Source organism: Myxine glutinosa, chromosome 4, assembly GCF_964187855.1.
Source record: "Myxine glutinosa chromosome 4, kmMyxGlut1.1, whole genome shotgun sequence".
Classification (NCBI taxonomy): Eukaryota; Metazoa; Chordata; class Myxini; order Myxiniformes; family Myxinidae; genus Myxine; species Myxine glutinosa.
In genome coordinates this window covers 195,465,565-195,488,136 of record NC_136264.1, presented here as the reverse complement: position 1 = coordinate 195,488,136, position 22,572 = coordinate 195,465,565, and the positions used below count along the sequence as shown (strand labels likewise).

The 22,572-nt window shown below is 44.7% G+C and overlaps 1 protein-coding gene across 6 annotated transcripts in view; it reads left to right on the top strand.

Annotated features, from left to right (window-relative positions):
* Positions 1-22,572, top strand: part of TSEN2 (tRNA splicing endonuclease subunit 2) — an 841,321-nt gene that overhangs the window by 818,398 nt on the left and 351 nt on the right. For all 6 annotated transcript variants that reach the window (XM_078776848.1, XM_078776850.1, XM_068114197.2 and 3 more), the window contains exon 11: positions 22,148-22,237. In XM_078776848.1, the coding sequence (XP_078632974.1) occupies positions 22,148-22,237 (90 nt within the window). The remainder of the gene's footprint in view (positions 1-22,147; positions 22,238-22,572) is intronic.

Below are 22,572 nucleotides of genomic sequence, written 5' to 3'. Positions count from 1 at the left end.
CCCCCTTGCCCGCATTTCTTCTCCATTTTGTCCTATTTTCTGCATCTCTCCTTGTTGACCCCCTTGCCCACATTTCTTCTTCTCCATTTTGCCCTATTTTCTGCATCTCTCCTTGTTGACCCCCTTGCCCGCATTTCTTCTTCTCCATTTTGTCCTATTTTCTGCATCTCTCCTTGTTAACCCCCTTGCCCGCATTTCTTCTTCTCCATTTTGCCCTATTTTCTGCATCTCTCCTTGTTGACCCCCTTGCCCGCATTTCTTCTTCTCCATTTTGTCCTATTTTCTCCATCTCTCCTTGTTGACCCCCTTGCCTGCATTTCTTCTTCTCCATTTTTTCCCTATTTTCTGCATCTCTCCTTGTTAACCCCCTTGCCTGCATTTCTTCTTCTCCATTTTTCCCCTATTTTCTGCATCTCTCCTTGTTAACCCCCTTGCCTGCATTTCTTCTTCTCCATTTTTTCCCTATTTTCTGCATCTCTCCTTGTTAACCCCCTTGCCCGCATTTCTTCTCCATTTTGTCCTATTTTCTGCATCTCTCCTTGTTAACCCCCTTGCCTGCATTTCTTCTTCTCCATTTTTTCCCTATTTTCTGCATCTCTCCTTGTTAACCCCCTTGCCCGCATTTCTTCTCCATTTTGTCCTATTTTCTGCATCTCTCCTTGTTGACCCCCTTGCCCACATTTCTTCTTCTCCATTTTGCCCTATTTTCTGCATCTCTCCTTGTTGACCCCCTTGCCCGCATTTCTTCTTCTCCATTTTGTCCTATTTTCTGCATCTCTCCTTGTTAACCCCCTTGCCCGCATTTCTTCTTCTCCATTTTGCCCTATTTTCTGCATCTCTCCTTGTTAACCCCCTTGCCTGCATTTCTTCTTCTCCATTTTGCCCTATTTTCTGCATCTCTCCTTGTTAACCCCCTTACCTGCATTTCTTCTTCTCCATTTTGTCCTATTTTCTGCATCTCTCCTTGTTGACCCCCTTGCCTGCATTTCTTCTTCTCCATTTTGCCCTATTTTCTGCATCTCTCCTTGTTAACCCCCTTGCCTGCATTTCTTCTTCTCCATTTTGCCCTATTTTCTGCATCTCTCCTTGTTAACCCCCTTGCCTGCATTTCTTCTTCTCCATTTTGCCCTATTTTCTGCATCTCTCCTTGTTAACCCCCTTACCTGCATTTCTTCTTCTCCATTTTGCCCTATTTTCTGCATCTCTCCTTGTTGACCCCCTTGCCTGCATTTCTTCTTCTCCATTTCGCCCTATTTTCTGCATCTCTCCTTGTTAACCCCCTTGCCTGCATTTCTTCTTCTCCATTTTGCCCTATTTTCTGCATCTCGCCTTGTTGACCCCCTTGCCCGCATTTCTTCTTCTCCATTTTGCCCTATTTTCTGCATCTCTCCTTGTTGACCCCCTTGCCCGCATTTCTTCTTCTCCATTTTGCCCTATTTTCTGCATCTCTCCTTGTTGACCCCCTTGCCCGCATTTCTTTTTCTCCATTTTGCCCTATTTTCTGCATCTCTCCTTGTTAACCCCCTTGCCCGCATTTCTTCTTCTCCATTTTTTCCCTATTTTCTGCATCTCTCCTTGTTGACTCCCTTGCCCGCATTTCTTCTTCTCAATTTTTTCCCTATTTTCTGCATCTCTCCTTGTTTAACCCCCTTGCCCACATTTCTTCTTCTCCATTTTGCCCTATTTTCTGCATCTCTCCTTGTTGACCCCCTTGCCCGCATTTCTTCTTCTCCATTTCGCTCTATTTTCTGCATCTCTCCTTGTTAACCCCCTTGCCCGCATTTCTTCTTCTCCATTTTGCCCTATTTTCTGCATCTCTCCTTGTTAACCCCCTTGCCTGCATTTCTTCTCCTCCATTTCGCCCTATTTTCTGCATCTCTCCTTGTTAACCCCCTTGCCCACATTTCTTCTTCTCCATTTTACCCTATTTTCTGCATCTCTCCTTGTTAACCCCCTTGCCTGCATTTCGTCTTCTCCATTTTTTCCCTATTTTCTGCATCTCTCCTTGTTAACCCCCTTGCCCACATTTCTTCTTCTCCATTTTGCCCTATTTTCTGCATCTCTCCTTGTTAACCCCCTTGCCCGCATTTCTTCTTCTCCATTTTGCCCTATTTTCTGCATCTCTCCTTGTTAACCCCCTTGCCCGCATTTCTTCTTCTCCATTTTTTCCCTATTTGCTGCATCTCTCCTTGTTGACCCCCTTGCCCGCATTTCTTCTTCTCAATTTTTTCCCTATTTTCTGCATCTCTCCTTGTTAACCCCCTTGCCCACATTTCTTCTTCTCCATTTTGCCCTATTTGCTGCATCTCTCCTTGTTGACCCCCTAGCCCGCATTTCTTCTTCTCCATTTCGCCCTATTTTCTGCATCTCTCCTTGTTAACCCCCTTGCCCGCATTTCTTCTTCTCCATTTTGCCCTATTTTCTGCATCTCTCCTTGTTAACCCCCTTGCCTGCATTTCTTCTCCTCCATTTCGCCCTATTTTCTGCATCTCTCCTTGTTAACCCCCTTGCCCACATTTCTTCTTCTCCATTTTACCCTATTTTCTGCATCTCTCCTTGTTAACCCCCTTGCCTGCATTTCTTCTTCTCCATTTTTTCCCTATTTTCTGCATCTCTCCTTGTTAACCCCCTTGCCCACATTTCTTCTTCTCCATTTTGCCCTATTTTCTGCATCTCTCCTTGTTAACCCCCTTGCCTGCATTTCTTCTTCTCCATTTTTTTCCCTATTTTCTGCATCTCTCCTTGTTAACCCCCTTGCCTGCATTTCTTCTCCATTTTGTCCTATTTTCTGCATCTCTCCTTGTTAACCCCCTTGCCTGCATTTCTTCTTCTCCATTTTTTCCCTATTTTCTGCATCTCTCCTTGTTAACCCCCTTGCCCGCATTTCTTCTCCATTTTGTCCTATTTTCTGCATCTCTCCTTGTTGACCCCCTTGCCCACATTTCTTCTTCTCCATTTTGCCCTATTTTCTGCATCTCTCCTTGTTGACCCCCTTGCCCGCATTTCTTCTTCTCCATTTTGTCCTATTTTCTGCATCTCTCCTTGTTAACCCCCTTGCCCGCATTTCTTCTTCTCCATTTTGCCCTATTTTCTGCATCTCTCCTTGTTGACCCCCTTGCCCGCATTTCTTCTTCTCCATTTTGTCCTATTTTCTCCATCTCTCCTTGTTGACCCCCTTGCCTGCATTTCTTCTTCTCCATTTTTTCCCTATTTTCTGCATCTCTCCTTGTTAACCCCCTTGCCTGCATTTCTTCTTCTCCATTTTTTCCCTATTTTCTGCATCTCTCCTTGTTAACCCCCTTGCCTGCATTTCTTCTTCTCCATTTTTTCCCTATTTTCTGCATCTCTCCTTGTTAACCCCCTTGCCCGCATTTCTTCTCCATTTTGTCCTATTTTCTGCATCTCTCCTTGTTAACCCCCTTGCCTGCATTTCTTCTTCTCCATTTTTTCCCTATTTTCTGCATCTCTCCTTGTTAACCCCCTTGCCCGCATTTCTTCTCCATTTTGTCCTATTTTCTGCATCTCTCCTTGTTGACCCCCTTGCCCACATTTCTTCTTCTCCATTTTGCCCTATTTTCTCCATCTCTCCTTGTTGACCCCCTTGCCCGCATTTCTTCTTCTCCATTTTGTCCTATTTTCTGCATCTCTCCTTGTTAACCCCCTTGCCCGCATTTCTTCTTCTCCATTTTGCCCTATTTTCTGCATCTCTCCTTGTTAACCCCCTTGCCTGCATTTCTTCTTCTCCATTTTGCCCTATTTTCTGCATCTCTCCTTGTTAACCCCCTTACCTGCATTTCTTCTTCTCCATTTTGTCCTATTTTCTGCATCTCTCCTTGTTGACCCCCTTGCCTGCATTTCTTCTTCTCCATTTTGCCCTATTTTCTGCATCTCTCCTTGTTAACCCCCTTGCCTGCATTTCTTCTTCTCCATTTTGCCCTATTTTCTGCATCTCTCCTTGTTAACCCCCTTGCCTGCATTTCTTCTTCTCCATTTTGCCCTATTTTCTGCATCTCTCCTTGTTAACCCCCTTACCTGCATTTCTTCTTCTCCATTTTGCCCTATTTTCTGCATCTCTCCTTGTTGACCCCCTTGCCTGCATTTCTTCTTCTCCATTTTGTCCTATTTTCTGCATCTCTCCTTGTTGACCCCCTTGCCTGCATTTCTTCTTCTCCATTTTGCCCTATTTTCTGCATCTCTCCTTGTTAACCCCCTTGCCCGCATTTCTTCTTCTCCATTTTGCCCTATTTTCTGCATCTCTCCTTGTTAACCCCCTTGCCCGCATTTCTTCTTCTCCATTTTGCCCTATTTTCTGCATCTCTCCTTGTTTACCCCCTTGCCTGCATTTCTTCTTCTCCATTTTGTCCTATTTTCTGCATCTCTCCTTGTTGACCCCCTTGCCTGCATTTCTTCTTCTCCATTTTGTCCTATTTTCTGCATCGCTCCTTGTTGACCCCCTTGCCTGCATTTCTTCTTCTCCATTTCGCCCTATTTTCTGCATCTCTCCTTGTAGACCCCCTTGCCTGTATTTCTTCCTCTCCATTTTGCCCTATTTTCTGCATCTCTCCTTGTTTACCCCCTTGCCTGCATTTCTTCTTCTCCATTTTGTCCTATTTTCTGCATCTCTCCTTGTTAACCCCCTTGCCCACATTTCTTCTTCTCCATTTTGCCCTATTTTCTGCATCTCTCCTTGTTAACCCCCTTGCCTGCATTTCTTCTTCTCCATTTTGACCTATTTTCTGCATCTCTCCTTGTTGACCCCCTTGCCTGCATTTCTTCTTCTCCATTTTGCCCTATTTTCTGCATCTCTCCTTGTTAACCCCCTTGCCCGCATTTCTTTTTCTCCATTTTGCCCTATTTTCTGCATCTCTCCTTGTTAACCCCCTTGCCTGCATTTCTTCTTCTCCATTTTGCCCTATTTTCTGCATCTCTCCTTGTTTACCCCCTTGCCCGCATTTCTTCTTCTCCATTTTGCCCTATTTTCTGCATCTCTCCTTGTTGACCCCCTTGCCCGCATTTCTTCTTCTCCATTTTGCCCTATTTTCTGCATCTCTCCTTGTTAACCCCCTTGCCCACATTTCTTCTTCTCCATTTTGCCCTATTTTCTGCATCTCTCCTTGTTAACCCCCTTGCACGCATTTCTTCTTCTCCATTTTGCCCTATTTTCTGCATCTCTCCTTGTTGACCCCTTTGCCTGCATTTCTTCTTCTCCATTTTGTCCTATTTTCTGCATCTCTCCTTGTTGACCCCCTTGCCCGCATTTCTTCTTCTCCATTTTGTCCTATTTTCTGCATCTCTCCTTGTTAACCCCCTTGCCCGCATTTCTTCTTCTCCATGTTGTCCTATTTTCTGCATCTCTCCTTGTTGACCCCCTTGCCCACATTTCTTCTTCTCCATTTTGCCCTATTTTCTGCATCTCTCCTTGTTAACCCCCTTGCCCGCATTTCTTCTTCTCCATTTTGCCCTATTTTCTGCATCTCTCCTTGTTAACCCCCTTGCCCGCATTTCTTCTTCTCCATTTTGCCCTATTTTCTGCATCTCTCCTTGTTAACCCCCTTGCCCGCATTTCTTCTTCTCCATTTCGCCCTATTTTCTGCATCTCTCCTTGTTAACCCCCTTGCCTGCATTTCTTCTTCTCCATTTTGCCCTATTTTCTGCATCTCTCCTTGTTGACCCCCTTGCCCGCATTTCTTCTTCTCCATTTTGCCCTATTTTCTGCATCTCTCCTTGTTGACCCCCTTGCCCGCATTTCTTCTTCTCCATTTTGCCCTATTTTCTGCATCTCTCCTTGTTGACCCCCTTGCCCGCATTTCTTTTTCTCCATTTTGCCCTATTTTCTGCATCTCTCCTTGTTAACCCCCTTGCCCGCATTTCTTCTTCTCCATTTTTTCCCTATTTTCTGCATCTCTCCTTGTTGACTCCCTTGCCCGCATTTCTTCTTCTCAATTTTTTCCCTATTTTCTGCATCTCTCCTTGTTTAACCCCCTTGCCCACATTTCTTCTTCTCCATTTTGCCCTATTTTCTGCATCTCTCCTTGTTGACCCCCTTGCCCGCATTTCTTCTTCTCCATTTCGCTCTATTTTCTGCATCTCTCCTTGTTAACCCCCTTGCCCGCATTTCTTCTTCTCCATTTTGCCCTATTTTCTGCATCTCTCCTTGTTAACCCCCTTGCCTGCATTTCTTCTCCTCCATTTCGCCCTATTTTCTGCATCTCTCCTTGTTAACCCCCTTGCCCACATTTCTTCTTCTCCATTTTACCCTATTTTCTGCATCTCTCCTTGTTAACCCCCTTGCCTGCATTTCGTCTTCTCCATTTTTTCCCTATTTTCTGCATCTCTCCTTGTTAACCCCCTTGCCCACATTTCTTCTTCTCCATTTTACCCTATTTTCTGCATCTCTCCTTGTTAACCCCCTTGCCCGCATTTCTTCTGCTCCATTTTGCCCTATCTCTCCTTGTTAACCCCCTTGCCTGCATTTCTTCTTCTCCATTTTGCCCTATTTTCTGCATCTCTCCTTGTTAACCCCCTTGCCCGCATTTCTTCTTCTCCATTTTGCCCTATTTTCTGCATCTCTCCTTGTTAACCCCCTTGCCCGCATTTCTTCTTCTCCATTTCGCCCTATTTTCTGCATCTCTCCTTGTTAACCCCCTTGTCCGCATTTCTTCTTCTCCATTTTGCCCTATTTTCTGCATCTCTCCTTGTTAACCGCCTTGCCCACATTTCTTCTTCTCCATTTTACCCTATTTTCTGCATCTCTCCTTGTTAACCCCCTTGCCTGCATTTCGTCTTCTCCATTTTGCCCTATTTTCTGCATCTCTCCTTGTTAACCCCCTTGCCTGCATTTCTTCTCCTCCATTTCGCCCTATTTTCTGCATCTCTCCTTGTTAACCCCCTTGCCCACATTTCTTCTTCTCCATTTTACCCTATTTTCTGCATCTCTCCTTGTTAACCCCCTTGCCTGCATTTCGTCTTCTCCATTTTTTCCCTATTTTCTGCATCTCTCCTTGTTAACCCCCTTGCCCACATTTCTTCTTCTCCATTTTGCCCTATTTTCTGCATCTCTCCTTGTTAACCCCCTTGCCCGCATTTCTTCTCCATTTTGCCCTATTTTCTGCATCTCTCCTTGTTAACCCCCTTGCCCGCATTTCTTCTTCTCCATTTTTTCCCTATTTGCTGCATCTCTCCTTGTTGACCCCCTTGCCCGCATTTCTTCTTCTCAATTTTTTCCCTATTTTCTGCATCTCTCCTTGTTAACCCCCTTGCCCACATTTCTTCTTCTCCATTTTGCCCTATTTGCTGCATCTCTCCTTGTTGACCCCCTAGCCCGCATTTCTTCTTCTCCATTTCGCCCTATTTTCTGCATCTCTCCTTGTTAACCCCCTTGCCCGCATTTCTTCTTCTCCATTTTGCCCTATTTTCTGCATCTCTCCTTGTTAACCCCCTTGCCTGCATTTCTTCTCCTCCATTTCGCCCTATTTTCTGCATCTCTCCTTGTTAACCCCCTTGCCCACACTTCTTCTTCTCCATTTTACCCTATTTTCTGCATCTCTCCTTGTTAACCCCCTTGCCTGCATTTCTTCTTCTCCATTTTTTCCCTATTTTCTGCATCTCTCCTTGTTAACCCCCTTGCCCACATTTCTTCTTCTCCATTTTGCCCTATTTTCTGCATCTCTCCTTGTTAACCCCCTTGCCTGCATTTCTTCTTCTCCATTTTTTCCCTATTTTCTGCATCTCTCCTTGTTAACCCCCTTGCCCGCATTTCTTCTCCATTTTGTCCTATTTTCTGCATCTCTCCTTGTTAACCCCCTTGCCTGCATTTCTTCTTCTCCATTTTTTCCCTATTTTCTGCATCTCTCCTTGTTAACCCCCTTGCCCGCATTTCTTCTCCATTTTGTCCTATTTTCTGCATCTCTCCTTGTTGACCCCCTTGCCCACATTTCTTCTTCTCCATTTTGCCCTATTTTCTGCATCTCTCCTTGTTGACCCCCTTGCCCGCATTTCTTCTTCTCCATTTTGTCCTATTTTCTGCATCTCTCCTTGTTAACCCCCTTGCCCGCATTTCTTCTTCTCCATTTTGCCCTATTTTCTGCATCTCTCCTTGTTGACCCCCTTGCCCGCATTTCTTCTTCTCCATTTTGTCCTATTTTCTCCATCTCTCCTTGTTGACCCCCTTGCCTGCATTTCTTCTTCTCCATTTTTTCCCTATTTTCTGCATCTCTCCTTGTTAACCCCCTTGCCTGCATTTCTTCTTCTCCATTTTTTCCCTATTTTCTGCATCTCTCCTTGTTAACCCCCTTGCCTGCATTTCTTCTTCTCCATTTTTTCCCTATTTTCTGCATCTCTCCTTGTTAACCCCCTTGCCCGCATTTCTTCTCCATTTTGTCCTATTTTCTGCATCTCTCCTTGTTAACCCCCTTGCCTGCATTTCTTCTTCTCCATTTTTTCCCTATTTTCTGCATCTCTCCTTGTTAACCCCCTTGCCCGCATTTCTTCTCCATTTTGTCCTATTTTCTGCATCTCTCCTTGTTGACCCCCTTGCCCACATTTCTTCTTCTCCATTTTGCCCTATTTTCTGCATCTCTCCTTGTTGACCCCCTTGCCCGCATTTCTTCTTCTCCATTTTGTCCTATTTTCTGCATCTCTCCTTGTTAACCCCCTTGCCCGCATTTCTTCTTCTCCATTTTGCCCTATTTTCTGCATCTCTCCTTGTTAACCCCCTTGCCTGCATTTCTTCTTCTCCATTTTGCCCTATTTTCTGCATCTCTCCTTGTTAACCCCCTTACCTGCATTTCTTCTTCTCCATTTTGTCCTATTTTCTGCATCTCTCCTTGTTGACCCCCTTGCCTGCATTTCTTCTTCTCCATTTTGCCCTATTTTCTGCATCTCTCCTTGTTAACCCCCTTGCCTGCATTTCTTCTTCTCCATTTTGCCCTATTTTCTGCATCTCTCCTTGTTAACCCCCTTGCCTGCATTTCTTCTTCTCCATTTTGCCCTATTTTCTGCATCTCTCCTTGTTAACCCCCTTACCTGCATTTCTTCTTCTCCATTTTGCCCTATTTTCTGCATCTCTCCTTGTTGACCCCCTTGCCTGCATTTCTTCTTCTCCATTTTGTCCTATTTTCTGCATCTCTCCTTGTTGACCCCCTTGCCTGCATTTCTTCTTCTCCATTTTGCCCTATTTTCTGCATCTCTCCTTGTTAACCCCCTTGCCCGCATTTCTTCTTCTCCATTTTGCCCTATTTTCTGCATCTCTCCTTGTTAACCCCCTTGCCCGCATTTCTTCTTCTCCATTTTGCCCTATTTTCTGCATCTCTCCTTGTTTACCCCCTTGCCTGCATTTCTTCTTCTCCATTTTGTCCTATTTTCTGCATCTCTCCTTGTTGACCCCCTTGCCTGCATTTCTTCTTCTCCATTTTGTCCTATTTTCTGCATCTCTCCTTGTTGACCCCCTTGCCTGCATTTCTTCTTCTCCATTTCGCCCTATTTTCTGCATCTCTCCTTGTAGACCCCCTTGCCTGCATTTCTTCTTCTCCATTTTGCCCTATTTTCTGCATCTCTCCTTGTTTACCCCCTTGCCTGCATTTCTTCTTCTCCATTTTGTCCTATTTTCTGCATCTCTCCTTGTTAACCCCCTTGCCCGCATTTCTTCTTCTCCATTTTGCCCTATTTTCTGCATCTCTCCTTGTTAACCCCCTTGCCTGCATTTCTTCTTCTCCATTTTGTCCTATTTTCTGCATCTCTCCTTGTTGACCCCCTTGCCTGCATTTCTTCTTCTCCATTTTGCCCTATTTTCTGCATCTCTCCTTGTTAACCCCCTTGCCCGCATTTCTTTTTCTCCATTTTGCCCTATTTTCTGCATCTCTCCTTGTTAACCCCCTTGCCTGCATTTCTTCTTCTCCATTTTGCCCTATTTTCTGCATCTCTCCTTGTTTACCCCCTTGCCCGCATTTCTTCTTCTCCATTTTGCCCTATTTTCTGCATCTCTCCTTGTTGACCCCCTTGCCCGCATTTCTTCTTCTCCATTTTGCCCTATTTTCTGCATCTCTCCTTGTTAACCCCCTTGCCCACATTTCTTCTTCTCCATTTTGCCCTATTTTCTGCATCTCTCCTTGTTAACCCCCTTGCACGCATTTCTTCTTCTCCATTTTGCCCTATTTTCTGCATCTCTCCTTGTTGACCCCCTTGCCCGCATTTCTTCTTCTCCATTTTGTCCTATTTTCTGCATCTCTCCTTGTTGACCCCCTTGCCCGCATTTCTTCTTCTCCATTTTGTCCTATTTTCTGCATCTCTCCTTGTTAACCCCCTTGCCCGCATTTCTTCTTCTCCATGTTGTCCTATTTTCTGCATCCCTCCTTGTTGACCCCCTTGCCCACATTTCTTCTTCTCCATTTTGCCCTATTTTCTGCATCTCTCCTTGTTAACCCCCTTGCCTGCATTTCTTCTTCTCCATTTTGCCCTATTTTCTGCATCTCTCCTTGTTAACCCCCTTGCCCACATTTCTTCTTCTCCATTTTGCCCTATTTTCTGCATCTCTCCTTGTTAACCCCCTTGCCCGCATTTCTTCTTCTCCATTTTGCCCTATTTTCTGCATCTCTCCTTGTTAACCCCCTTGCCCGCATTTCTTCTTCTCCATTTCGCCCTATTTTCTGCATCTCTCCTTGTTAACCCCCTTGCCTGCATTTCTTCTTCTCCATTTTGCCCTATTTTCTGCATCTCTCCTTGTTGACCCCCTTGCCCGCATTTCTTCTTCTCCATTTTGCCCTATTTTCTGCATCTCTCCTTGTTGACCCCCTTGCCCGCATTTCTTCTTCTCCATTTTGCCCTATTTTCTGCATCTCTCCTTGTTGACCCCCTTGCCCGCATTTCTTTTTCTCCATTTTGCCCTATTTTCTGCATCTCTCCTTGTTAACCCCCTTGCCCGCATTTCTTCTTCTCCATTTTTTCCCTATTTTCTGCATCTCTCCTTGTTGACTCCCTTGCCCGCATTTCTTCTTCTCAATTTTTTCCCTATTTTCTGCATCTCTCCTTGTTTAACCCCCTTGCCCACATTTCTTCTTCTCCATTTTGCCCTATTTTCTGCATCTCTCCTTGTTGACCCCCTTGCCCGCATTTCTTCTTCTCCATTTCGCTCTATTTTCTGCATCTCTCCTTGTTAACCCCCTTGCCCGCATTTCTTCTTCTCCATTTTGCCCTATTTTCTGCATCTCTCCTTGTTAACCCCCTTGCCTGCATTTCTTCTCCTCCATTTCGCCCTATTTTCTGCATCTCTCCTTGTTAACCCCCTTGCCCACATTTCTTCTTCTCCATTTTACCCTATTTTCTGCATCTCTCCTTGTTAACCCCCTTGCCTGCATTTCGTCTTCTCCATTTTTTCCCTATTTTCTGCATCTCTCCTTGTTAACCCCCTTGCCCACATTTCTTCTTCTCCATTTTACCCTATTTTCTGCATCTCTCCTTGTTAACCCCCTTGCCCGCATTTCTTCTGCTCCATTTTGCCCTATCTCTCCTTGTTAACCCCCTTGCCTGCATTTCTTCTTCTCCATTTTGCCCTATTTTCTGCATCTCTCCTTGTTAACCCCCTTGCCCGCATTTCTTCTTCTCCATTTTGCCCTATTTTCTGCATCTCTCCTTGTTAACCCCCTTGCCCGCATTTCTTCTTCTCCATTTCGCCCTATTTTCTGCATCTCTCCTTGTTAACCCCCTTGTCCGCATTTCTTCTTCTCCATTTTGCCCTATTTTCTGCATCTCTCCTTGTTAACCGCCTTGCCCACATTTCTTCTTCTCCATTTCGCCCTATTTTCTGCATCTCTCCTTGTTAACCCCCCTGCCCGCATTTCTTCTTCTCCATTTTGCCCTATTTTCTGCACCTCTCCTTGTTAACCCCCTCGCCTGCATTTCTTCTCCTCCATTTCGCCCTATTTTCTGCATCTCTCCTTGTTAACCCCCTTGCCTGCATTTCTTCTCCTCCATTTCGCCCTATTTTCTGCATCTCTCCTTGTTATCCCCCTTGCCCACATTTCTTCTTCTCCATTTTACCCTATTTTCTGCATCTCTCCTTGTTAACCCCCTTGCCTGCATTTCTTCTTCTCCATTTTTTCCCTATTTTCTGCATCTCTCCTTGTTAACCCCCTTGCCTGCATTTCTTCTTCTCCATTTTGCCCTATTTTCTGCATCTCTCCTTGTTAACCCCCTTGCCCGCATTTCTTCTTCTCCATTTTGCCCTATTTTCTGCATCTCTCCTTGTTAACCGCCTTGCCCACATTTCTTCTTCTCCATTTCGCCCTATTTTCTGCATCTCTCCTTGTTAACCCCCCTGCCCGCATTTCTTCTTCTCCATTTTGCCCTATTTTCTGCATCTCTCCTTGTTAACCCCCTTGCCCGCATTTCTTCTTCTCCATTTTGCCCTATTTTCTGCATCTCTCCTTGTTAACCCCCTTGCCTGCATTTCTTCTTCTCCATTTTGCCCTATTTTCTGCATCTCTCCTTGTTAACCCCCTTACCTGCATTTCTTCTTCTCCATTTTGTCCTATTTTCTGCATCTCTCCTTGTTGACCCCCTTGCCTGCATTTCTTCTTCTCCATTTTGCCCTATTTTCTGCATCTCTCCTTGTTAACCCCCTTGCCTGCATTTCTTCTTCTCCATTTTGCCCTATTTTCTGCATCTCTCCTTGTTAACCCCCTTGCCTGCATTTCTTCTTCTCCATTTTGCCCTATTTTCTGCATCTCTCCTTGTTAACCCCCTTACCTGCATTTCTTCTTCTCCATTTTGCCCTATTTTCTGCATCTCTCCTTGTTGACCCCCTTGCCTGCATTTCTTCTTCTCCATTTTGTCCTATTTTCTGCATCTCTCCTTGTTGACCCCCTTGCCTGCATTTCTTCTTCTCCATTTTGCCCTATTTTCTGCATCTCTCCTTGTTAACCCCCTTGCCCGCATTTCTTCTTCTCCATTTTGCCCTATTTTCTGCATCTCTCCTTGTTAACCCCCTTGCCCGCATTTCTTCTTCTCCATTTTGCCCTATTTTCTGCATCTCTCCTTGTTTACCCCCTTGCCTGCATTTCTTCTTCTCCATTTTGTCCTATTTTCTGCATCTCTCCTTGTTAACCCCCTTGCCCGCATTTCTTCTTCTCCATTTTGCCCTATTTTCTGCATCTCTCCTTGTTTACCCCCTTGCCTGCATTTCTTCTTCTCCATTTTGCCCTATTTTCTGCATCTCTCCTTGTTAACCCCCTTGCCTGCATTTCTTCTTCTCCATTTTGTCCTATTTTCTGCATCTCTCCTTGTTGACCCCCTTGCCTGCATTTCTTCTTCTCCATTTCGCCCTATTTTCTGCATCTCTCCTTGTAGACCCCCTTGCCTGCATTTCTTCTTCTCCATTTTGCCCTATTTTCTGCATCTCTCCTTGTTTACCCCCTTGCCTGCATTTCTTCTTCTCCATTTTGTCCTATTTTCTGCATCTCTCCTTGTTAACCCCCTTGCCCACATTTCTTCTTCTCCATTTTGCCCTATTTTCTGCATCTCTCCTTGTTAACCCCCTTGCCTGCATTTCTTCTTCTCCATTTTGTCCTATTTTCTGCATCTCTCCTTGTTGACCCCCTTGCCTGCATTTCTTCTTCTCCATTTTGCCCTATTTTCTGCATCTCTCCTTGTTAACCCCCTTGCCCGCATTTCTTTTTCTCCATTTTGCCCTATTTTCTGCATCTCTCCTTGTTAACCCCCTTGCCTGCATTTCTTCTTCTCCATTTTGCCCTATTTTCTGCATCTCTCCTTGTTTACCCCCTTGCCCGCATTTCTTCTTCTCCATTTTGCCCTATTTTCTGCATCGCTCCTTGTTGACCCCCTTGCCCGCATTTCTTCTTCTCCATTTTGCCCTATTTTCTGCATCTCTCCTTGTTAACCCCCTTGCCCACATTTCTTCTTCTCCATTTTGCCCTATTTTCTGCATCTCTCCTTGTTAACCCCCTTGCACGCATTTCTTCTTCTCCATTTTGCCCTATTTTCTGCATCTCTCCTTGTTGACCCCCTTGCCCGCATTTCTTCTTCTCCATTTTGTCCTATTTTCTGCATCTCTCCTTGTTGACCCCCTTGCCCGCATTTCTTCTTCTCCATTTTGTCCTATTTTCTGCATCTCTCCTTGTTAACCCCCTTGCCCGCATTTCTTCTTCTCCATGTTGTCCTATTTTCTGCATCTCTCCTTGTTGACCCCCTTGCCCACATTTCTTCTTCTCCATTTTGCCCTATTTTCTGCATCTCTCCTTGTTAACCCCCTTGCCTGCATTTCTTCTTCTCCATTTTGCCCTATTTTCTGCATCTCTCCTTGTTAACCCCCTTGCCCACATTTCTTCTTCTCCATTTTGCCCTATTTTCTGCATCTCTCCTTGTTAACCCCCTTGCCCGCATTTCTTCTTCTCCATTTTGCCCTATTTTCTGCATCTCTCCTTGTTAACCCCCTTGCCCGCATTTCTTCTTCTCCATTTCGCCCTATTTTCTGCATCTCTCCTTGTTAACCCCCTTGCCTGCATTTCTTCTTCTCCATTTTGCCCTATTTTCTGCATCTCTCCTTGTTGACCCCCTTGCCCGCATTTCTTCTTCTCCATTTTGCCCTATTTTCTGCATCTCTCCTTGTTGACCCCCTTGCCCGCATTTCTTCTTCTCCATTTTGCCCTATTTTCTGCATCTCTCCTTGTTGACCCCCTTGCCCGCATTTCTTTTTCTCCATTTTGCCCTATTTTCTGCATCTCTCCTTGTTAACCCCCTTGCCCGCATTTCTTCTTCTCCATTTTTTCCCTATTTTCTGCATCTCTCCTTGTTGACTCCCTTGCCCGCATTTCTTCTTCTCAATTTTTTCCCTATTTTCTGCATCTCTCCTTGTTTAACCCCCTTGCCCACATTTCTTCTTCTCCATTTTGCCCTATTTTCTGCATCTCTCCTTGTTGACCCCCTTGCCCGCATTTCTTCTTCTCCATTTCGCTCTATTTTCTGCATCTCTCCTTGTTAACCCCCTTGCCCGCATTTCTTCTTCTCCATTTTGCCCTATTTTCTGCATCTCTCCTTGTTAACCCCCTTGCCTGCATTTCTTCTCCTCCATTTCGCCCTATTTTCTGCATCTCTCCTTGTTAACCCCCTTGCCCACATTTCTTCTTCTCCATTTTACCCTATTTTCTGCATCTCTCCTTGTTAACCCCCTTGCCTGCATTTCGTCTTCTCCATTTTTTCCCTATTTTCTGCATCTCTCCTTGTTAACCCCCTTGCCCACATTTCTCCTTCTCCATTTTACCCTATTTTCTGCATCTCTCCTTGTTGACCCCCTTGCCCACATTTCTTCTTCTCCATTTTGTCCTATTTTCTGCATCTCTCCTTGTTAACCCCCTTGCCTGCATTTCTTCTTCTCCATTTTGCCCTATTTTCTGCATCTCTCCTTGTTAACCCCCTTGCCTGCATTTCTTCTTCTCCATTTTGCCCTATTTTCTGCATCTCTCCTTGTTAACCCCCTTGCCCGCATTTCTTCTTCTCCATTTTGCCCTATTTTCTGCATCTCTCCTTGTTAACCCCCTTGCCCGCATTTCTTCTTCTCCATTTTGCCCTATTTTCTGCATCTCTCCTTGTTAACCCCCTTGCCCGCATTTCTTCTTCTCCATTTTGCCCTATTTTCTGCATCTCTCCTTGTTGACCCCCTTGCCCGCATTTCTTCTTCTCCATTTTGTCCTATTTTCTGCATCTCTCCTTGTTGACCCCCTTGCCCGCATTTCTTCTTCTCCATTTTGTCCTATTTTCTGCATCTCTCCTTGTTAACCCCCTTGCCCGCATTTCTTCTTCTCCATGTTGTCCTATTTTCTGCATCTCTCCTTGTTGACCCCCTTGCCCACATTTCTTCTTCTCCATTTTGCCCTATTTTCTGCATCTCTCCTTGTTAACCCCCTTGCCTGCATTTCTTCTTCTCCATTTTGCCCTATTTTCTGCATCTCTCCTTGTTAACCCCCTTGCCCACATTTCTTCTTCTCCATTTTGCCCTATTTTCTGCATCTCTCCTTGTTAACCCCCTTGCCCGCATTTCTTCTTCTCCATTTTGCCCTATTTTCTGCATCTCTCCTTGTTAACCCCCTTGCCCGCATTTCTTCTTCTCCATTTCGCCCTATTTTCTGCATCTCTCCTTGTTAACCCCCTTGCCTGCATTTCTTCTTCTCCATTTTGCCCTATTTTCTGCATCTCTCCTTGTTGACCCCCTTGCCCGCATTTCTTCTTCTCCATTTTGCCCTATTTTCTGCATCTCTCCTTGTTGACCCCCTTGCCCGCATTTCTTCTTCTCCATTTTGCCCTATTTTCTGCATCTCTCCTTGTTGACCCCCTTGCCCGCATTTCTTTTTCTCCATTTTGCCCTATTTTCTGCATCTCTCCTTGTTAACCCCCTTGCCCGCATTTCTTCTTCTCCATTTTTTCCCTATTTTCTGCATCTCTCCTTGTTGACTCCCTTGCCCGCATTTCTTCTTCTCAATTTTTTCCCTATTTTCTGCATCTCTCCTTGTTTAACCCCCTTGCCCACATTTCTTCTTCTCCATTTTGCCCTATTTTCTGCATCTCTCCTTGTTGACCCCCTTGCCCGCATTTCTTCTTCTCCATTTCGCTCTATTTTCTGCATCTCTCCTTGTTAACCCCCTTGCCCGCATTTCTTCTTCTCCATTTTGCCCTATTTTCTGCATCTCTCCTTGTTAACCCCCTTGCCTGCATTTCTTCTCCTCCATTTCGCCCTATTTTCTGCATCTCTCCTTGTTAACCCCCTTGCCCACATTTCTTCTTCTCCATTTTACCCTATTTTCTGCATCTCTCCTTGTTAACCCCCTTGCCTGCATTTCGTCTTCTCCATTTTTTCCCTATTTTCTGCATCTCTCCTTGTTAACCCCCTTGCCCACATTTCTCCTTCTCCATTTTACCCTATTTTCTGCATCTCTCCTTGTTGACCCCCTTGCCCACATTTCTTCTTCTCCATTTTGTCCTATTTTCTGCATCTCTCCTTGTTAACCCCCTTGCCTGCATTTCTTCTTCTCCATTTTGCCCTATTTTCTGCATCTCTCCTTGTTAACCCCCTTGCCTGCATTTCTTCTTCTCCATTTTGCCCTATTTTCTGCATCTCTCCTTGTTAACCCCCTTGCCCGCATTTCTTCTTCTCCATTTTGCCCTATTTTCTGCATCTCTCCTTGTTAACCCCCTTGCCCGCATTTCTTCTTCTCCATTTTGCCCTATTTTCTGCATCTCTCCTTGTTAACCCCCTTGCCCGCATTTCTTCTTCTCCATTTTGCCCTATTTTCTGCATCTCTCCTTGTTAACCCCCTTGCCTGCATTTCTTCTTCTCCATTTTGCCCTATTTTCTGTATCTCTCCTTGTTGACCCCCTTGCCTGCATTTCTTCTTCTCCATTTTGTCCTATTTTCTGCATCTCTCCTTGTTAACCCCCTTGCCCGCATTTCTTCTTCTCCATTTTGTCCTATTTTCTGCATCTCTCCTTGTTGACCCCCTTGCCCACATTTCTTCTTCTCCATTTTGTCCTATTTTCTGCATCTCTCCTTGTTGACCCCCTTGCCCACATTTCTTCTTCTCCATTTCGCCCTATTTTCTGCATCTCTCCTTGTTAACCCCCTTGCCTGCATTTCTTCTTCTCCATTTTGCCCTATTTTCTGCATCTCTCCTTGTTAACCCCCTTGCCTGCATTTCTTCTTCTCCATTTTGCCCTATTTTCTGCATCTCTCCTTGTTAACCCCCTTGCCCGCATTTCTTCTTCTCCATTTTGCCCTATTTTCTGCATCTCTCCTTGTTAACCCCCTTGCCCGCATTTCTTCTTCTCCATTTTGCCCTATTTTCTGCATCTCTCCTTGTTAACCCCCTTGCCCGCATTTCTTCTTCTCCATTTTGCCCTATTTTCTGCATCTCTCCTTGTTAACCGCCTTGCCCACATTTCTTCTTCTCCATTTCGCCCTATTTTCTGCATCTCTCCTTGTTAACCCCCCTGCCCGCATTTCTTCTTCTCCATTTTGCCCTATTTTCTGCACCTCTCCTTGTTAACCCCCTCGCCTGCATTTCTTCTCCTCCATTTCGCCCTATTTTCTGCATCTCTCCTTGTTAACCCCCTTGCCTGCATTTCTTCTCCTCCATTTCGCCCTATTTTCTGCATCTCTCCTTGTTATCCCCCTTGCCCACATTTCTTCTTCTCCATTTTACCCTATTTTCTGCATCTCTCCTTGTTAACCCCCTTGCCTGCATTTCTTCTTCTCCATTTTTTCCCTATTTTCTGCATCTCTCCTTGTTAACCCCCTTGCCTGCATTTCTTCTTCTCCATTTTGCCCTATTTTCTGCATCTCTCCTGGTTAACCCCCTTGCCCGCATTTCTTCTTCTCCATTTTGCCCTATTTTCTGCATCTCTCCTTGTTAACCCCCTTGCCCGCATTTCTTCTTCTCCATTTCGCCCTATTTTCTGCATCTCTCCTTGTTAACCCCCTTGTCCGCATTTCTTCTTCTCCATTTTGCCCTATTTTCTGCATCTCTCCTTGTTAACCGCCTTGCCCACATTTCTTCTTCTCCATTTCGCCCTATTTTCTGCATCTCTCCTTGTTAACCCCCTCGCCTGCATTTCTTCTCCTCAATTTCGCCCTATTTTCTGCATCTCTCCTTGTTAACCCCCTTGCCTGCATTTCTTCTCCTCCATTTCGCCCTATTTTCTGCATCTCTCCTTGTTATCCCCCTTGCCCACATTTCTTCTTCTCCATTTTACCCTATTTTCTGCATCTCTCCTTGTTAACCCCCTTGCCTGCATTTCTTCTTCTCCATTTTTTCCCTATTTTCTGCATCTCTCCTTGTTAACCCCCTTGCCTGCATTTCTTCTTCTCCATTTTGCCCTATTTTCTGCATCTCTCCTTGTTAACCCCCTTGCCCGCATTTCTTCTTCTCCATTTTGCCCTATTTTCTGCATCTCTCCTTGTTAACCCCCTTGCCTGCATTTCTTCTTCTCCATTTTGCCCTATTTTCTGCATCTCTCCTTGTTAACCCCCTTGCCTGCATTTCTTCTTCTCCATTTTGCCCTATTTTCTGCATCTCTCCTTGTTAACCCCCTTGCCTGCATTTCTTCTTCTCCATTTTGCCCTATTTTCTGCATCTCTCCTTGTTAACCCCCTTGCACGCATTTCTTCTTCTCCATTTTGCCCTATTTTCTGCATCTCTCCTTGTTGACCCCCTTGCCCGCATTTCTTCTTCTCCATTTTGTCCTATTTTCTGCATCTCTCCTTGTTAACCCCCTTGCCTGCATTTCTTCTTCTCCATTTTGCCCTATTTTCTGCATCTCTCCTTGTTGACCCCCTTGCCCGCATTTCTTCTTCTCCATTTTGTCCTATTTTCTGCATCTCTCCTTGTTAACCCCCTTGCCCACATTTCTTCTTCTCCATTTTGTCCTATTTTCTGCATCTCTCCTTGTTGACCCCCTTGCCCACATTTCTTCTTCTCCATTTTGTCCTATTTTCTGCATCTCTCCTTGTTAACCCCCTTGCCTGCATTTCTTCTTCTCCATTTTGCCCTATTTTCTGCATCTCTCCTTGTTAACCCCCTTGCCTGCATTTCTTCTTCTCCATTTTGCCCTATTTTCTGCATCTCTCCTTGTTAACCCCCTTGCCCGCATTTCTTCTTCTCCATTTTGCCCTATTTTCTGCATCTCTCCTTGTTAACCCCCTTGCCCGCATTTCTTCTTCTCCATTTTGCCCTATTTTCTGCATCTCTCCTTGTTAACCCCCTTGCCCGCATTTCTTCTTCTCCATTTTGCCCTATTTTCTGCATCTCTCCTTGTTAACCCCCTTGCCTGCATTTCTTCTTCTCCATTTTGCCCTATTTTCTGCATCTCTCCTTGTTGACCCCCTTGCCTGCATTTCTTCTTCTCCATTTTGTCCTATTTTCTGCATCTCTCCTTGTTAACCCCCTTGCCCGCATTTCTTCTTCTCCATTTTGTCCTATTTTCTGCATCTCTCCTTGTTGACCCCCTTGCCCACATTTCTTCTTCTCCATTTTGTCCTATTTTCTGCATCTCTCCTTGTTGACCCCCTTGCCCACATTTCTTCTTCTCCATTTCGCCCTATTTTCTGCATCTCTCCTTGTTAACCCCCTTGCCTGCATTTCTTCTTCTCCATTTTGCCCTATTTTCTGCATCTCTCCTTGTTAACCCCCTTGCCTGCATTTCTTCTTCTCCATTTTGCCCTATTTTCTGCATCTCTCCTTGTTAACCCCCTTGCCCGCATTTCTTCTTCTCCATTTTGCCCTATTTTCTGCATCTCTCCTTGTTAACCCCCTTGCCCGCATTTCTTCTTCTCCATTTTGCCCTATTTTCTGCATCTCTCCTTGTTAACCCCCTTGCCCGCATTTCTTCTTCTCCATTTTGCCCTATTTTCTGCATCTCTCCTTGTTAACCCCCTTGCCCGCATTTCTTCTTCTCCATTTTGCCCTGTTTTCTGCATCTCTCCTTGTTAACCCCCTTGCCTGCATTTCTTCTTCTCCATTTTGCCCTATTTTCTGCATCTCTCCTTGTTAACCCCCTTGCCCGCATTTCTTCTTCTCCATTTTGCCCTATTTTCTGCATCTCTCCTTGTTAACCCCCTTGCCTGCATTTCTTCTTCTCCATTTTGCCCTATTTTCTGCATCTCTCCTTGTTAACCCCCTTGCCCGCATTTCTTCTTCTCCATTTTGCCCTATTTTCTGCATCTCTCCTTGTTAACCCCCTTGCCTGCATTTCTTCTTCTCCATTTTGCCCTATTTTCTGCATCTCTGCTTGTTAACCCCCTTGCCCACATTTCTTCTTCTCCATTTTGCCCTATTTTCTGCATCTCTCCTTGTTAACCCCCTTGCCCGCATTTCTTCTTCTCCATTTTGCCCTATTTTCTGCATCTCTCCTTGTTAACCCCCTTGCCTGCATTTCTTCTTCTCCATTTTGCCCTATTTTCTGCATCTCTCCTTGTTAACCCCCTTGCCCGCATTTCTTCTTCTCCATTTTGCCCTATTTTCTGCATCTCTCCTTGTTAACCCCCTTGCCCGCATTTCTTCTTCTCCATTTTGCCCTATTTTCTGCATCTCTCCTTGTTAACCCCCTTGCCTGCATTTCTTCTTCTCCATTTTGCCCTATTTTCTGCATCTCTCCTTGTTGACCCCCTTGCCCGCATTTCTTCTTCTCCATTTTGTCCTATTTTCTGCATCTCTCCTTGTTAACCCCCTTGCCCGCATTTCTTCTTCTCCATTTTGTCCTATTTTCTGCATCTCTCCTTGTTGACCCCCTTGCCCACATTTCTTCTTCTCCATTTCGCCCTATTTTCTGCATCTCTCCTTGTTGACCCCCTTGCCCGCATTTCTTCTTCTCCATTTTGTCCTATTTTCTGCATCTCTCCTTGTTGACCCCCTTGCCCACATTTCTTCTTCTCCATTTTGTCCTATTTTCTGCATCTCTCCTTGTTGACCCCCTTGCCCACATTTCTTCTTCTCCATTTCGCCCTATTTTCTGCATCTCTCCTTGTTAACCCCCTTGCCTGCATTTCTTCTTCTCCATTTTGCCCTATTTTCTGCATCTCTCCTTGTTAACCCCCTTGCCTGCATTTCTTCTTCTCCATTTTGCCCTATTTTCTGCATCTCTGCTTGTTAACCCCCTTGCCCACATTTCTTCTTCTCCATTTTGCCCTATTTTCTGCATCTCTCCTTGTTAACCCCCTTGCCCGCATTTCTTCTTCTCCATTTTGCCCTATTTTCTGCATCGCTCCTTGTTAACCCCCTTGCCTGCATTTCTTCTTCTCCATTTTGCCCTATTTTCTGCATCTCTCCTTGTTAACCCCCTTGCCCGCATTTCTTCTTCTCCATTTTGCCCTATTTTCTGCATCTCTCCTTGTTAACCCCCTTGCCCGCATTTCTTCTTCTCCATTTTGCCCTATTTTCTGCATCTCTCCTTGTTAACCCCCTTGCCCGCATTTCTTCTTCTCCATTTCGCCCTATTTTCTGCATCTCTCCTTGTTGACCCCCTTGCCCGCATTTCTTCTTCCACCACCTTTAGCCAAGTCTTTCACGGTCGTCCCCGTCTTTGATTGGAGGATGCAAAATGTATTAAATAAATACAAACACATGAAGTCATCCTCTCCCTCTTTCTTTAGGAGTTGCTGTTCTGTTTCGTCGTGTGCCCACAAGACCTCACCAGCGAGCAGCTCAAGTCGCCTGAATGTCTGAAGAAACTTAATGTGCAGGTTTGATAATTTGACAACGCTTTCATTCTTTTGCATAAAATTATCTCCCGGCTTATTCTTGTATGTTGATGGAGGTTTGATATTGTACATATGGAACTAAATATATAAGACAATAATATATTGTACATGTAACCATGCAAGTCAATATTGTACATGTAGAACTAAACAAGATGAAGACATTAGGTGATGTCTATCTTTTTTTATATTTAAATTTTCGATATTTATATATAGATTTATATATAGACGATTTATATATAGATATTTATATATATTTATGTATAAATACATATAGATTCGATAATTATTCTGTCCAAATTTTCTACTGTTTCCACTTT